Raw genomic sequence first — 14,817 nt, 5'->3', positions numbered from 1 at the left:
TACGCTCATTAGAATTACGATAAATGTCCTTATCTCCATTTTCTTCCTGTATTTTCTATTGATCTAATAAGGAATATCAGTCTATTGTATATATTCATTTTAGGTGGAACATTGATCATTTTAGATGGATTTCATGTTCATTTATATTCAATTAATTTTGATACATGTTCATTCTCTTTACATTATATGTTCATTCTTATATTAAAAGATGTTCATTTGCATCGCAATCTAATTCAATATTTATTTTCATATATAAATATGTTCATTTAGATTTATACTTATTCATTCATTCTCACGTTAAAAGACATTTGTTTCAATTTGAATACTTTTTTGTTATCATATTGAAAAATGTTCAATTAAATTTTAATATTTGTTCATTCTCGTATTGAAAAATGTTTATTTAGATTATGATATTACTTGTTCATCTTCATATTGAAGTATGTTCATTATTTTCTGGCAATATGTTAAAATTTTGTATTTTAAAATGTTTCTATCTTGTTTATAGGACGTGTGTTTTGATTGTTACTAACATTTTACTTTATAAAATTTTGATCTCTTATCACACAGGCCAATCAATGAAATACTTTTTAAAATTTTGAATACGATAATGTATGTATTGATGAAAAGATATGTACCAAGGAAAACACACACACATCATAAGAGTACGTAGAACGCTATCTATTACACAAGCACGATGACTCTACAAACTTTTTATGTATACCAAATGTTAAATTAGAGGCGATGTTCAATTTATTTTGTAAGACACATATATACATAGTATATGATATGTACATTTTTGAAGTTTAAGATTTTCACTTTTGTTTTTTTTATAAAAGTTTCTACGTTTAATCAATAAATTGAGCTTGTGTACATTTATACATTTGAAAAGATAAAAAAGTTATGCTTAAGAAACAATAAATATATAGTATCGCTGTATTAACAATATTGAACATTTAATGATACAAAACTGAACATTTATATCTACAAAAATGAACATTTATATATACCAAAATGAACATTTTACATATGATTCGAAATCAAAAAATTATTATATGACGTCATTATGATGAAGAGGGGGTACAGGTAGTGCTACTTACACAGGGGTGTAGGAAAAAATTTGTAGTTAAATACAGGTCTAGGTCACACCCGCAAATTAAGAAAGAAAGTCTACTTCACAAGTCCAAAGGAGGTTCCATTCTAAAAATGTATGGCGATAGAAGGAGTAGTCCCTTAGTCTTATTAAGTGATTAACTCTCTCTCTTCTTTAACCAATGTGGGACACTTATATGTGGTGATATTTGAGAGGTCTATTCTTCAACACTCCCCCTCACATGTAAGGTTCATTTTAACTTTGTCTCGTGTAATTTTTCTAGTTAGAGTGTTTTTTCACTCCCCTTCACATTTTTTTTAGGGGATCACTCCCCTTCACATTAATCTACCTCAATTTGGCTTAGTTAATTTTTAGACATATTTTTTTACTTTTAGGGTTCTGTATCGTGGGCCTGACTTTGATACCATGTTAAAAGACTAAATCAACTAAAAGTTTAAGCGGATGGTTGAAGCCCATGATTGGTTTATATACTGTATTAAATGTAAAAAATAAAATTGCTCTATAACAAAGTACTACAAATAATCAAATATTCGAGTAGTCAAAGAACTTATTAATGGCTGAAGTGACAAAACCAATACCTAAAATAACATTGTCAAATGTGACAAAAACAAAATAATGTTGATGCAAGATTTCAACCATTAATACTCTATCTTTAATTATGATTACGAAATAATTATATAAAGTTGATGAATTGAAAATTTCAAATTCTTTTCGTTTCTTCAAACTTTTGGCACGGTCTTAGGAGAAAATACAAGTTGAACTATTCTATTGACCAAATCTGTCAATCAACTGGTTATATTTGTCTTTTCATGCTATAAGTTAGGGGGTAAAATTGTAACACTAACTAAGTAGTGTCCTTCTTTATTGTCATCTTCCATTCTATATCCTTCAAAATCGTAATTCAAAGAGTTTCAATGGAGAAACTTAAGCTCTCGAGCACTTTTAATAGAGGAGGACGACTAATCCTTTCCCTTGGGATTAACCATATACCCTACTTTATTTTTCCATTTTCGATAGAGTTTTCTTTTAATTTGAAAATGATCGTTTTCAATAAAAGTACTTCGATGGAGGGGGAAAGAGGAACTAAAACCCAATATTTACAAAGCTATCATTTATGACCTGTTCTCATACGTTGAAATTCAGTTCAGTTTAGTTCAGCTCAATTCATTTCAGTTCAGTTCAGTTCAGCTCATGTGTAATGATATAAACCAAATTTCATTCTTTTAAGCTCTTATTACAACGACGATAATAATAATAATAATAATAATAATAATAATAATAATAATAATGATAATTAAATAATAATAATAATCAATAAATAATAATCAATAAATAATAATAATCAATAAATAATAATAATAATAATAATAATAATAATAATAATAATAATAATAATAATAATGATAATTAAATAATAATAATAATCAATAAATAATAATCAATAAATAATAATAATAATAAAATAACAATAATAATAATAATAATAATCAATAAATAATAATAATAATAATAATAATAATAATAATAGTATATTTTTCTTAAATATTTTAATATGTATATTTGTATATACACATATGTATAATAATAAATAATCAAAAATCACTAATCCGTAGTTAAAAATCACTAATTAATAAGTTCAGTTCAGTTCAGCCAATGAGAACAAACCCTTATTCATGTTAACTATTGATCTAGTACACCTTTGTTATTAGATTGACAAATTTCGTCAATCATAAAGATCAAGCGGAGCGGCTTGGGACATTAGTGCTCTTTAAGTCCACATCCGAACTCAACTTCCATTCCCACCCCAACATCCATCCAATGAATAACCCCATAAATGGGAAAAGGGACCTCCAACTCCAACGAAGAACCGCCGTAATTAAATGAAAACTTAGCACATTGCCAGTCACTTTCATTCACGGGTCAAAAGAAATTCGGACATAAAAACCAAATGTGTCATAAATCCTTGACTTCCTCCACTCAAACTAAAGATTAAAATAAGTTAATAACTCTCTATATTCTACTCTCTCCTTCCCTTTATACCGGCATCCACGTTTAAACCCAACACTTTCCTCATTCTAATCTTCAATCATTCATTTCAGAAAGATAAAACCCAGAAAATTTTGCACAGATTTCGAGATTTGGAAATGTGGGTTATGAAGATTTACAAGAAATAGTTGACAAAGAAAGACTTGTTGGGCATTTGATGCTTCTTCACGATGCTTATTAGCCGCCTTATTCTGCTGCTTCTGCTGCTCATATTCCTTTCTACTTGTTCTATTTCTCAAGCTAAAGCAAAAGGTAAAAACTTTTTCTTCATACTTTACCTTTTTTTTAAATTGGTATGAGTTTAGTAAGTTAAAGTTTGAATTTTTTTTGCAGTTTTTTTGTTGATTTATTGCATGCAAGATTCTAATTTTTTGTCTATTTTTTATGGGTGTTTTTTGAATTTTGGGTTTGATTGAGTAAAATTCACTTAATTTGCTTGATGGGTTTAGTTTGACTTCAGTTTAAGAGTAGTGTAGATCTAAAAAATTGACTAATTTCATTGGTTTTAGCTGAATTGACCAAATTTTGGTGTAGTTAGTAAAGGGCACATTGGTTTTCATTAAGAATTTTTCTGGTGCTTGATTTGTGCATTTTTGTGGATGCTTTCAATTTGGTTGTTTGTATATTTGCTCTGTTTTTTCTTAATTGAGACTTGAGAGTGTGGACTTTTTCGAATAATTTAAGTTTTCTTGGCAAAATTATGAATTATAGTAGCTCATTTAGTTGCTTTTGTTCTGTGTTCCTCCCATTTAATCGCCTACTGCAACTATGAGCAAGGTGCAAAGCAATTTGCCTCGTATTCGGTACTTTGATTGATCATTGTTGTTATCGATCACTTACTCTTGGTGAAGTAAACTGCCTTGGCCAATTATTAAGCATTTCTTTTCGGGCCAACTTATTGATGTAATTAGACGAACTTATTGATATGTTTTTGAAGTGTTGTGTTAGTGATTGAGTTTGTGACATTTTAAATGTGGATTTCCAACTTCATTTATCATGATTAAACTAATAGCATGTTTTTAGGTAAGAAGAAATACTAGATAAGATGGAATTAAGTGGGGGTGTGCTTTGATTAACCTCGAATTGTAATCGAAAAGTTGCATGTGTCTTGAAGAATAAGTTAGGACATTTCCTTACTTGCTATTTAATGTTATTTTGGATATCAGGGCCATATGCTCTTAGGATAAGTTGTGGATCGAGGAAGGACATCCGCTCTCCACCAACAAATACATTATGGTACAAAGATTTTGCATATACAGGAGGAATACCTGCCAATGCTACACGGCCTAGTTATATTACCCCTCCACTATCCACCCTTCGCTATTTCCCTTTATCCGAGGGTCCAGAAAATTGTTACAACATTAATCGCGTGCCCTCTGGGCATTATCTTGTGAGGATATTTTATGGTCTGGTAGATGATCCAAACTTTGACAATGAACCTCTATTTGATATATCTGTAGAGGGAACTCTGGTGGATTCTTTGGCCGCTGGATGGAGTAATGAAGATGATGAGCATGTGTTTACAGAAACCATTGTCTTTTTAACTGATGGTACTGTATCTCTTTGCTTCCACAGCACAGGTCACGGTAATCCAGCAATTCTTTCTATTGAAATTCAGCAGGTAAATGATAAAGCGTACAATTTTGGCCCACTATTTGGCAAAGGAACAATTCTAAAAACTGTAAAGAGGTTTAGCAGTGGGCAGGGGAGGCCAAAGTTTGGTGAAGACTATGGGGGTGACCCTTGGGGCGGAGATAGGTTTTTTAATTCACTGATGACTTTTGGCCAAAGTTCTGACAAGGCTATTTCTGTTGAAAGTCCTATCAAGAAAAGTTCAATTGCTCCAAACTTTTATCCACAAGGTCTTTATCAATCAGCTTTAGTTAGCACTGATGTTGAGCCTGAGTTAACTTATTCAATGGATGTGGAACCTAACAGTAACTATTCCATTTGGTTACATTTTGCCGAGATTGATCCTTCCATCACCAAGGCAGGACAAAGGGTCTTTGATATTCTGATAAATGGTGATGTTGTATTTAAAGCCGTAGATGTTGTTAACATGAGCGGGGATGTTAAAACTGCTTTAGTGTTAAATACAACTGTTGCAATCGATGGTCGGACTTTGACAATCAATTTGAAGCCCATCAGTGGAAGCCATGCAATAATCAGTGCCTTTGAAGTCTTTCTAGTTCTAACAGCGGAAGCAAAAACTTCATCTACTGAAGGTACATACCTAACTGTGTCATTTGGCTTCTCTTCTCAAGATTTTGACCTTGCCCTAATTACTAGTATGTTTTATTTTATTCTTCCTGGCATTACAGTAGGTGATGTTCTCTTATAGCTCTTGTTACTTATGGTTTTAACTCAACAAAACAATGATTGAAATGGCCTTTTAATAACTCTTCTATGTTTATCAGATACATGACTTAAGGTTGGTGCAAGAAGGCAAGAAGCACACTATGAAATAGAACTTGGGTAGTGATTAATTATTTGGTTGTACCCTAAACATGTTGTGGCAAAATTCTGTTTAGCCAACCCCACTTATGGGATTAAGGCTTTGATTGATTATTTCAAAATATTTTACATGCAAGATTGCAAGGTCCATAGCCTTCACTGTCACTGGAAATTTAATATGAGTATTACTAAGAGGGAAAGAGAACAGACAAAAAGTTAATGTGGCCTTCCTTCTGCACTAATGCATTTATGTGCATAGGAGCTAAACTAAATAACTAATATGTATCCTTTTCAGCATTTACTGAAAGCATTGACATAATATTTTTTTTTTCTTTCCATATATCTGCTATTATCGTTTTTTGGTTAAGACAAATGTAATCATGTAGACATCTAACTGTTCCTTTCTCTTTCCTTTAGTCAGTGGTTTGCAATCGCTAAAAAAGGCGCTTCAGCTTCCTCATCGCCTTGGGTGGAATGGTGATCCATGTGTCCCCCGGCAACATCCGTGGAATGGAGCAGACTGTCGTTACGATGGTGCTAATAAAAGATGGTACATTGACGGACTGTAAGTTTCAATCCTGCTTAGGAATTTAGGATTTATATTCTGCAAAACTGTTTTTTTTCAAGCCTCACATTTTAGCTGAATTGATTTTGCTATGCTGCAAAGAACTGCTATGTAATGATTTCAGTTGGGAGATTAGTAATAGTTGCAATAGCTGAATTTATACACAACCATTTTTGAGGTTCATCCTCTTCCGCAACTGTAGTGGTTAGCTCTCCCACCATATGAAATAGTTGCAAGTTGCAACCTAATTTTACCTCTAGAACTAAGCATAACAATGTATAACTCCACTTGTGTTACCCAATAACTCAACATAGAGGGTACTATTCTTTGTGTTCTTATCTCCATGAACTGGCTTTGGCAGTGTACCAGGGCTCTGCTTCCGGTTAAGTACTTTTTTTTTTTAATTTCTAGGTTGATCATAATTTACCAATCGATTGAATCAACCTCTCCAAGCCTCAATATGTTTGTTTTCTTCACAAGTATTTGTCTCTGAGTCAAAGAGCTAGTACTTGTGTATTTTAGTTTTCAAAATGTTATGCTGGTATCATATTGCAGGAACCCTTATACAGCTTGCAAAAAACCTAAATTTGTATTCCTATAAGAATATGAAGGTCGCAATGTAGGAACTCTTTTGTACTAAACAAACTAGTAGGTTTTGTTTAGGTCATTATGCCATTTCTCAATATAGATCTCGAACATAGCAAATTCATTTGCCCAAAAAGTTATAGCAATTATTATTCCAGTTAATCCCATTATTCATAAAACCAAACAGCATTGTTCTTTATGAATCTACAAGAATTTGGATGTCATCATTATTACAACCATCAAACAAATTCATGATATTCTAATGTGTCCCTTAAGAAATAAGATTCGCGTGAATGATATATGAAAGAAATCATATGACAACGAATAATTTAACTACAAAGAGTGGAGATGCAGGTACCTTTAATTGATATGATTTTGTATCTCAAAGTGTCTTTCTGTACACAACAGCGTGTATTGCTTAAAGTTTCATGACATCATTGTCTATCGACTCATTAAGCCTACTTACCAGAAAGGGATTAGCAATCTTAAATCATGGTTCATAACTCTCCATGCACATCAATTTCTTGGCATCTTCTTAGTTGTGTAAAATAGTCAACAAGATTGACTGTTAGTATCAAAAGAAAATTTCTAAAATCATCAATTAAATAACCTGAGTTTCTATCTTGACTTTTTGAGCTCAACATTTTGTCCCTCACCATATTCAGCTGCTATACGTCCCAATAATTTTAGTTTGCCTATTGGATGTTATGTTAATGTTTGTTAGAACAAAAAAATATAAATGGCATGACCTAGTTCCAAAATTGATTTTTGGTTGATTTTAGGATTCCTTAATAGGCTTTGGGTCATATGAGAAGCACGTAAAGGGTGAGATTAAGGTTCATATCAGAACTACATCAATGGTGAAAACCCATTTAGCCAACTATCCTTGTTCGTACATTTCCCTCCTGGTATATTCTGGAGGTGGATTTAAGATTTTATCTTACAGTAGCAAGGTGTTCAGAATGGTTGCAAGGAGGTAGCCTGTGGTTGTTGAAATAATTTCTTTCCTTTTTTGCAAGTAACAATATGTCATTAGTTTAATTGGTTGGCTATTCAAGATCCATCCAACTACTTATAATCTTGCCAATTCACCCTTAGGGTTATTCTTATCAACTCTGTATGTATGTTTATGTGCAATTGCATGTGCATGTGCCCTTATTTGTAGGTCTGTGCTTGACATATGGGTAATTGGGTGCTCGTGTGCATGTGGTTTTAAGAAGCCTTAGAATTTTATTTAATTTTGTAAATTAATTAATCTGCAGTAGGCATGACCGCATGATCATATAAACATATTGATGATATTACTTTTTCCTTTTGGTGATGAAGTTTCTCTTTTTGCATCCTCAGTGGTCTTGACAATCAGGGTTTACATGGTTTCCTCCCTCGAGATATATCAAAGTTGAGTCATTTGCAGAGCATGTAAGTTGCTGGTAACTACAATATATCGGTGTTCTTCTGGCTGACAACTGATGGATCACCTCATTTTAATGCAAATATGAGACTATGAGTTGTATTCAATATGTTATGTCTTTTGTAACTTTTTCCCTCTTACGTTGTGCATTTTTTACATAGTTCATCCATAACAAATTCGTCAAAAAGCACACTAATCCCTTTTTTATAATTTGTTCTTTATTGTGTTGGCAGTAACCTTAGTGGAAACAGTGTTCGTGGGACTATCCCTCCATCCTTGGGGACCATTACAACCTTGGAGATTTTGTAAGTGTGCTATTAGTACTTCAACTCAATTTTGCCAATAAAAAAATGCCTTCTCTTTATATCAGATTATGGTCTGTTCTGTTGTACTCTTTCCACTATCCTCACCCTTAACACTTTCCGTCACTGATTTTTGTATTGTGCGAAATGGTGGATGAGCAGTTTACTGATGCAACCGACCTTTACATCCAACACTTGCTATTGCATGAAGTACTGCTCATATCCATCTGCCTCTCCATGTATCTAACATGCATATTTTTAATTGGGTGTCAAATCTTTTCTAAATGTTTGAATCTCATGTGAATTTAAAACACAATTTCTGTATTAGCAGTAGTTATTGCTATTACTAAACTATAAGCTACATTTCTTAGCCACAACAGATGCACTTATGGACTAATTCTGAAACATGCACACATAGACACATAGCTTCTTTAAGGATCAAGATAAAGGACTAGGATTAACTTATTTTCTATCAACCTCACACCTTCCCTCTTATCTTGTGAAAGTTACAACACATATATACTAAGTCTATGGGCTTTTGCTTGTATGCTTGCTCTTGGCTATGACAGAAATTACGAAACAAAGCTCTTTCATTGTGGGATTGAGACCATTGGACTATTAGGCAGAATGTCCATAGACATTGATCTTTATTTTGGCTTAGAAAAATTAAGGAAATAGGAGATTAAACCAGATAATTTTCCCAGCAAATTTAAGCAATTAGCAGTAGAGTGACAAACATATAGAAAAAGGACAAGACACTGCTGTATTATCTAGTTGAATCCCTTCTCTGGATATATAATGTTTTGAATCGTATAAATCATGAATTGGTCATCTTGTTAATCGTTTATACTTCACAATTGTAAAGTGGATATCTGTATTGATGCTTGTAATACTTTTGGCAGGGATCTTTCTTATAACTTTCTGAATGGCTCGATTCCAGAGACTCTAGGACAATTACATTCGCTACAAATACTGTAAGGCAAAACTCTGTGGTTGCACCATAGGAATTTAATTGCCGTTGAGTCTAATAATAGAAAGTTGTCATAATGCAGAAATCTCAATGGAAACAAGCTGTACGGAAGAGTTCCAGCTGCACTTAGTGGAAGATTGTTACACAGAGCTAGCTTCAAGTAAGTTTGTTTAGTCATTTTACTGATTAACATGAATCATTCTTTGTTACCCCTTGTATGCTGCAAGATTAACTAAATTGGTTTCTGCAGTTTTACTGATAATGCAGGACTTTGTGGCATACCAGGCCTGCGTACATGTGGGCCTCATCTTTCTCTGGGCGCTAAAGTTGGCATTGCCATTGCCGTGTTCTTAGCATTGCTTTTAATTGTTGGCTGCTCAATCATTTGGTGGAAAAGACGGCAAAACATTCTTAGGGCTCAGAGACTGGCTGGTAAGAAAACTTATACGATGTAGGAATATTTGATGTTAAGACTGTTAGCTGCATGCTATATGATATGCCTCGTCTTTAAGTACTCAGGAGATTTGAAGTGTATATCACAGTTTAATAAGAAGCAATTGAGGGAACATTTTATGGTAAAGCTCTAAATGAAGCAGCAAAGTGTAGCAATAATAACCGACATGTCTCTCTCTCTTTTAAGTTATTCAGTATTTATATATGGGGACATAATTTCATTTTGAATTCAGTATTAGCATATGCTGTTATGTAATTATATTGATTTCTTTGGGTCATATTCTATGTGCACAGCTAGAGAAGCACCCTATGCAAAGAAGCGAACCCAATTTTCACGGGATGTGCAGATGACAATACATAATCAGAATTCAAGGACTGCTTCTGAAGACGGTCCTATATTATTATCTTGAATGGCAGGGTAGCAGCGTTCATGGACCTTAGACATGTCATTTGTCCATTCTTTTGCAAAAAGATTCAGAGATATGAAGCCACAGTTTTGTTGTTCGATTAACACCGGCAGCCATATTCTTTGGACTTTTGAGCAGCGCTCCTCTGAGACTACTCGTGAACATTTGATTTCGGAGGGTTTTCCAAGAAAATCTGATCTGTGAACATTGTAAATTTGGAGCATCTTGTATATTTTTTTCTATTTTTTTTCCATCTCATTTTTCCCATGGTTTTGGCAGGTTAAGTGTAACACTATAGAAACTGATTGGTATAGCAATCTGCAGGAAGATATTAGAAGGAGACCGTAAAATACATTACTCTCATGTTATAGTTCATAAATTTTCGATTAAGAGTCTCGTAATAGCTGTCTCACCCTGTAAGAATTAGGCCTCCTTTGTTGGAGTGACATAGCAGAAAATTGTACTCTCATAAACACAGTATAATTGATGCCTCTAAACAGATTTTGATCATTATTCAGTAGGAATTTGTCAATATGTAGGAAAAACTTCAGTCATTATTCTTAATTTCAATCAAAGCTTCCAAGAATAGAATGATTGAGGATAATTAACGAGTTAATTACTCACACGAATGCAGTAAGTTTCAAAGGAAGAGAGAATAGAATTGGATGTCGGAGATATTCTTATTTGCTTCGAATGTCTCTTTCAAGCCATTACATAAGCACATCGCCTTATATCCACAATTCCACACGCTGGACATAACTAGCTCTCTCAAATTATTTTGATCAATGGTCTTCGCTCAAAGTTGAGGAGTTTTATTTCAAAATTTAACATGGTGTAAGAACTAGTGTCATGCAAAGATCACGAGTTTAAATCTCATCCACTCCACTTTCAAGTGAAATATTTTGTGTTGGGTATGAGGGGATCCATGTTGTATCCACACCTCAAGCCTAAAGAGCTTCAACCAACCATCAGCTTAGAATTGATATACTCTATCAAGAGTGAATAAAGTTTAACATATGCTAACCACTAATTATTGTTGAAATCATGTCGTGACTAATGTTAAGACTTATGGTTACGTCCTCAAAATTATCCATTACATGATTAAACGAGTTAATTACTAGTATTTGTATAATGAAGCATAATATGGAAACGAGGTGTGCTAATATAAATAGTTTTAAATATCGAGTTAGGGCCTATTCATATTTACTGAACTGAGCTGAACTAATTGGAGCTGAACTGAACTACGTGGCACATTGACGTTTTTATAAACGCCTTTTAATATATTAGTATAGATGCTAGCTTGACTACTTTAAGCTCTAGAGAGGTGCTGGCCAAAATCTAGCTAGTACAATGAATGTACGTTTTTAGTTGGCCTTTTCAGTTTCATTATGTTTGAATGAAGTCAAATTTTAAAGCAATTGACAAATGCTTATAAGCAAGATCAATTATATATAATTTCTCCGTTTTTAATATTTTAAACACTTTTTTTCCACAATTTTTAAGAAAATTGGACCTCATATGATTCTACATACTCCGTATTTAAGAACTTCTTAGAAAAGTGTTATAAGTATTGTGACATGGAATATAGAACATGAGCATTAAATAAAGATAGAGTTGAGGGCTTGTTAGAAGAATGTTATAAGAGCATGCACAACAATGAGGAAAAAATATTTTCCTCATTCTCTCTCTACCCACTTTCTCTCTCCTTTATTTCATGAGGAAAATTGGTGAGGAAATTTTACCCCATCAATGATAAAAAAAAATTTCCTCACCTTTCTCTCTCCTACTTATTCCAATACTCCACTTACATTTCTCTCTCTTACACATCACCATATATTTGTTGATTTTTGTATAATTAAGTGTAAATATTACGATTTAGGTTTAGTAATCAAATTATTTTAATGAATTTAAAATATAAATTTCTAATTTAACGTGCATAAAATAAAACCTGAAAAAAAAATTTCGTAGTAATAAAACCGAATTTTTTTGGATAATAATAATAGAACGAAAAATAACGTACAATCGTTAACTATTCTACATACTAAAATAATATATTGTCGTACAATTATTATAAACTATTCTACAAACTTTAATATTTAATAACCTTACATTATTAAAATTACGCTTACTGAATTCGAACATTGTACGATATTTGATTTTTTTACTCATTAGTAGAACCATATTTTTGCCAAATGTGTTCCACTAAATCCGCCTTTAAAGAAACATGAGTGTCTCTATCACGTAAGGTCATTCTTCTCTGAACATACGTGTCAAAATCAACGTTAGGCGGTCGGCCAACATTGAATTCAAAAGGCTCGTTGTTGTTCACCGTGACACTTGTTGTTGCACTGTTGTGTTGTGGCCGATCTTGTTCGTAGTACTTTCTCAAAACTTCGGCCCGAGTATAGTTGTGTCGTTCATCTTCGACAATCATGTTGTGCATAATGATACAAGCTTTCATAATATCGCACAAAATGTCTTCGTTAAAGGCAAGTGCCGGTTGTCGTAGTATGGCGAACCTGGCCTGTAGTACCCCAAACGCTCGTTCAACGTCCTTCCGAGCAGCGGCTTGTTTATCAGCAAATAATTTATCCTTCTGAAGTTGAGGTAGAGTTATACCTTGAATGAAAGTAGGCCATTTAGGGTAAATGTCGTCTGCTAAATAATAGCCCAAGTTGTATTCATGGCCGTTCACAGAAAAATTAATTGGAGGTGCCCGGCCATGCAAAACATCATCAAACACCGGAGACCGATAGAGGACATTAAGATCATTACAAGCTCCAGGGATTCCAAAGAAGGCATGCCAAATCCATAAATCTTGATCTGCCACGGCTTCCAGAATAAGGGTAGCATTTTTACTTCGGCCTGCGTATTGCGCTTTCCATGCCATAGGACAATTCTTCCACTCCCAATGCATGCAATCAATGCTACCTATCATACCGGGAAAGCCACGCATTTCATTTTGATACAAGACTCTCCTTAAATCTTCGTCCGTGGGACTTCTAAGGTAATCAGCTTCAAAATGGGTGATAACCCCTTGGCAAAAGTGTTGCAATGCATTCCGAGCGGTAGTGTTACCAATGCGTAAGTATTCATCCACGGCATCCGGGGCGGTCCCATATGCCAACATCCTAATTGCTGCGGTGCATTTCTGTAACGGAGATAACCCAAGTCTGCCAGCTGCATTCCTACGTTGTTGGAAGAATTGATCTCCTTCAACGACCTTGTTCATAATCCTACAAAACAAAGGTCGTTGCATTCGAAATCTACGGCGAAACTGTTTTTCGTTGTATACTGAGTTACTTGCAAAATAATCATTAAACAACTGTACATGCCCCTTTTCCCTATCTCTCTTATCTGTATCGCCTCTAAGCTCTGGAACACGATCAATTTCGGTTATGGGTTGGGGTTGTGTTTGGTTAAGCAACATAGTTGGTAGCTGAGTAGTGAAAAAGTCATCAACTAATTGATCAAATTCCGCATATTGATCAGAATCAGATGAGCTTGATGTTGAGCTAATGGAAAACATTTTGTATGTGGGATAAGAAAGAATTTTTGGAGGGTTTATTATATTTTGGTGTGTTTGTGGGTGATTGTTTCAGTGGTATTTATAAACCATGGACTCAATGTGTGGTCATAAACTAGAGCGACAATTCAATTACTGACACGAGTGACAATTCAATGACACAAAGTTCACATGACTACTATCAATCCAAAAAGACACGAGTGACAATTCAATGAGACTTGTCTACTTTTCAATGACTACTGAAAATACATTAAAAGGGGATTGACATAAATGAGACAAGTGACTTTTCAATGCAACCCAAAACAAACAACTGATTACGACTAGTCATTGCTTAAAACAAATAAACTTCAGTACATACTTAGCTCATTACAAATATATAATCACAATACTTAAAAACCTACACGAGTCTTCGCCCGTAAACTAGTTCAATTAACTCTTCCTTGTGCGCCTCTTCAGCAGCAGTGAGTGGTGTTGTCTTACTCAAATACAATTGCAGCATATCAAAATTCATCTTCTTCTCTGCTAATTCAACTTGTTTTTGCTTCCTCTTTTCCTTTTCCCTATCAAGTTCCAACCTTTGTTGTCGTAGATTTGCTTCTCGTTCTCTAACCTCAGTACACGCCCTCATCTGTTCACCGATACTCAGAAATGCACTCTCGGAAGCCACTGCTTTGCCCTTACGCTTAGATTTCGTTTTTTTAACACCATCAGGTCGTCGTAGACCTCCCGACGAAAATCCATCAGTTCGAACGTCACTCTCACCCTCAGCCCTAGACCTCTTCCCACTTCCACTACTATTTTCTTCGTCATCAGCACCACAAGCCTTTCTTTCCTCTTTCGACAGACCCCATCTAAGCTTTGTCCTCCACTTCGGGTCTTGATTAACCATTTCCACTGCGTGGGGAAAAGCAAAATTATGTTGTGGATTAGTGGAGATATAAAACAACTTTGATGCATTTTTAATTCGATCAGCTTCGTTGTAACCAC

General features: G+C 34.1%; 1 protein-coding gene across 1 annotated transcript; it reads left to right on the top strand.

The window, feature by feature from the left end:
• Positions 1–3,100: 3,100 nt before the first annotated feature.
• Positions 3,101–10,667, top strand: LOC145635202 (receptor-like protein 4). The gene is made up of 9 exons (XM_081686490.1): positions 3,101–3,409; positions 4,324–5,382; positions 6,029–6,176; positions 8,109–8,180; positions 8,406–8,477; positions 9,377–9,448; positions 9,527–9,604; positions 9,695–9,876; positions 10,192–10,667. The coding sequence occupies exons 1-9, from the start codon at positions 3,328–3,330 to the stop codon at positions 10,305–10,307; spliced, it is 1,881 nt and encodes a 626-aa protein (XP_081542616.1). The 5' UTR covers positions 3,101–3,327; the 3' UTR covers positions 10,308–10,667.
• Positions 10,668–14,817: the final 4,150 nt, after the last annotated feature.

The sequence above is a fragment of the Chenopodium album genome, chromosome 6 (genome assembly GCF_948465745.1).
Source record: "Chenopodium album chromosome 6, dcCheAlbu1.1, whole genome shotgun sequence".
Classification (NCBI taxonomy): domain Eukaryota; kingdom Viridiplantae; phylum Streptophyta; class Magnoliopsida; order Caryophyllales; family Amaranthaceae; genus Chenopodium; species Chenopodium album.
The sequence above is the reverse complement of the archived record's forward strand: the minus strand, read 5'-3'. Positions and strand labels throughout refer to the sequence as shown.

Excerpts from the sequence above, each read along its gene's own strand:
- LOC145635202 (XM_081686490.1), top strand. The coding sequence starts at position 3,328 with ATGCTTATTAGCCGCCTTATTCTGCTGCTTCTGCTGCTCATATTCCTT. Across the intron at positions 9,605-9,694 it reads TTACACAGAGCTAGCTTCAA|TTTTACTGATAATGCAGGAC; the intron begins GTAAGTTTGTTT and ends TGGTTTCTGCAG. Across the intron at positions 9,877-10,191 it reads TAGGGCTCAGAGACTGGCTG|CTAGAGAAGCACCCTATGCA; the intron begins GTAAGAAAACTT and ends CTATGTGCACAG.